Source organism: Leptodactylus fuscus, chromosome 1 (assembly GCF_031893055.1).
Source record: "Leptodactylus fuscus isolate aLepFus1 chromosome 1, aLepFus1.hap2, whole genome shotgun sequence".
Lineage (NCBI taxonomy): Eukaryota > Metazoa > Chordata > Amphibia > Anura > Leptodactylidae > Leptodactylus > Leptodactylus fuscus.
The window spans coordinates 25,281,086-25,284,266 of record NC_134265.1 but is presented as its reverse complement, the minus strand read 5'-3'; the positions used below and the strand labels follow the sequence as shown (position 1 = coordinate 25,284,266).

General features: G+C 41.3%; 1 protein-coding gene across 1 annotated transcript in view; it reads right to left on the bottom strand.

Moving 5' to 3' along the window:
• Window positions 1-1,068, bottom strand: part of GRP (gastrin releasing peptide) — a 5,605-nt gene extending 4,537 nt beyond the window's left edge. The window contains exon 1 of the mRNA XM_075262375.1: window positions 841-1,068. Within this exon, the coding sequence (XP_075118476.1) occupies window positions 841-1,003 (163 nt within the window). The 5' untranslated portion in view covers window positions 1,004-1,068. The remainder of the gene's footprint in view (window positions 1-840) is intronic.
• Between the last annotated feature and the right edge of the window lie 2,113 nt (window positions 1,069-3,181).

Genomic DNA, 3,181 nt, shown 5'->3' with positions numbered 1-3,181 from the left:
AATAGCTATGGGTTATATCACATGTCTCATACATACACTATAGCTATGGGTATATATTACATGTCTCATACATACACTATAGCTATGGGTATATATTACGTCTCATATATACACTATAGCTATGGGTTATATCACATGTCTCATATATACACTGTAACTATGGGTATATATTACATGTCTCATATATACACTATAGCTATGGGTTATATCACATGTCTCATATATACACTGTAACTATGGGTATATATTACATGTCTCATATATACACTATAGCTATGGGTATATATTACATGTCTCATATATACACTATAGCTATGGGTTATATCACATGCCTCATATATACATTATAACTATGGGTTATATCACATGTCTCATACATACATTCTGAAATTTCCCCAATGTGGGACTATTAAAGGATTATCTTATCTTATACACTGTAACTATGGGTATATATTACATGTCTCATATATACACTATAGCTATGGGTATATATTACATGTCTCATACATACACTATAGCTATGGATTATATCATGTCTCATATATACACTGTAACTATTGGTTATATTATTATGTAGGTGCCTATTGCACCGGTAACTCTCCAGCTGTTGTAACCTGAGGTTTCCCGGAGTTTGCACTTACACTACAGCTGGAGAGTGACAAGTGTGACACATCTATGTGTGCTGTGGAGTTGTGATGATATACTTCTGACTTTTCAGTTACTGTGTATTAGATCTGGAGAATCTCAGCTACACAGGAATACATCACTACATTGTATGATATCTAGTCTTAGAGAATAGTCGGACTTTGTTGCCCCCAGCATTGGGGTTGGAGCACTTACCTACAGCCCAGTGGCTGCCCCTGGTGTATACTTTGGAGAGAGGAGCTGTGTCCTGGTGCTGCTGGGATGGAGCTGCCTGGGAATGGACTTTGAAAAGGACCAAGCTGCAAAGTATGAGGGAGAAGAGGGTGCGGTATCTCCAGAAGATCAGGGCTCCTTCCATTGCTTTCTGTAGTTAGGGAGCTGTCTATGGTGCTGGAGCTGAGGCTGGAGCTGTCTATGGTGCTGAAGATGCTGCTGTCCAAGGTGCTGAAGCTGTCCCTAGTTGTGGTTCTGCACTCTCTCCTCCTGTCTCCTCTGGATCCCTGGCTCTTCTAGTGTCTTTCTCCTTCTCTGAGCAGCATTTATAAGTGAAGAAGGAAGGTCTGGTGTCAGGATTTATCAGCCTAGCACCTCCTCCACCGCAACTAGTCACTGACCTCAACCAACAACTGACCTGGTCCCTACAACGCCAAGCCTAGGTGAGTCACATATGCCAATATCACCTGTGCTTCATGTCACTCAAATCTTATTACTATTTGTTTCCAATAATAAATCCTCCTTCTCCTCCTTCCCTGGTTGTAATCTAAGACCTGGCACCTTTCACCAAATGTTCATTACCTATGAAAAAGAGGTTTGATCAGTCCAGACGCCGACTCCTGAATGGATGATATGAAGGACTTCCCAGATGACACTACATAGATAGATGACATTTTTTAATTGAGTTAGCCCAGCCGAGTCTCTGGGACCCTATAGGTGTAGTCCGGGCTTTATCTCCGCAAGCACATTCTTCATCCTGGATTTTGTCTCTAGAAAATGTCAAACATGTCAATATCTCCACAATGTAATATTGTCCAGATCGTAGGTAAGTAAGCTATCCTGGCCGTATACAGCCAAGGGCTGTAATAAAACTTTAAGGGTATATTAACATTATATGTAATAAATGATTGATACATGGGGGTCCGGCTTCTGAACCCTTCACCTGTTACATATATGTAATAAATAACTGATATATGAGGGTCTGGATTCTGAACCTTCCACTTATCCCATATCTCACATATATAAAAATGAGTTTCTGTCTGTCTGTCTGACTATCTGTCTGTCTGTTCTTTATGCACGACCAAACGACTGTACAGATCTTCACCAAATTTGGCACACAGATACATCAGGTGTCCGGGAAGGTTTTAGACTGGGCCACAGCACTCTCGGACGTACCGTTTTTGAGATGCAGCTTTCCCAAAACCATGACCTGCATTAGCCAATAAAAACCTGCAAGTCTTTCACTTATATTCCAACTGCCATAAACACGGTCACGCCACATGCACACAGCATTACTCCAGGTGTATCCAACACTGATATCCAAACTAAGATACAAACATCAGAGGATTAGATACACAGCTTAGCATAAACCATCACAAATCGGGAGATCAGATATACAGCTCAGCACACAGTATCGCACATCAGAGGATTAGAAAAACAGCTCAGCACACACATCAGAGGATTAGATACACAGCTCAGCACACACCAACACACTTCAGAGGATTAGGCACACAGCTCTACACACATCAACACACACATCAGAGGATTAGATACACACCTCATCCTACACCAACACACTTCAGAGGATTAGGTACACAGCTCTACACACAGTACCACACATCAGAGAATAAGATACACAGGTCAGCATACATCATCACACATCAGGGGATTAGATACAAAGGTTAGCACACACTATCATACATCAGGGAATTAGACACAAAGCTCAGCACATCGTATCACACATCAGAGGATTAGATACATATGTCAGCACACATCAGAGGATTAGATACACAGCACAGGACACAGTATCACATATCAGAGGATCAGATACACAGCTCAGGACACAGTATCACATATCAGAGGATTAGATACACAGCTCAGGACACAGTATCGCAAATCAGAGGATTAGGTACACAGTTTAGTACACAGTGCCACACATCAGATGATTAGATACACAGCTCAGCACAAAATCATCACACATTAGAGGATTAGCTACACAGCTCAGTACACACTATAACACATCAGAGGATTAGAAGCACAACTTGGCACACACTATCACACATCAGAGGATTAGATACAAAGCTCAGAATACAGTATAACACATCAGAGAATTAGATATATAGCTCAGCACACAGTATCACACATAGAGGATTAGATATACACCTCAGCACACACCAACACACATCAGCAGATTAGATACACGCCTCAGCACACACCAACACACATCAGCAGATTAGATACACATCTCAGCACACACCAATACACATCAAAGGATTAGACACACAGCTTAACACATATTATCACAGGTCAGAGGATTAGATAC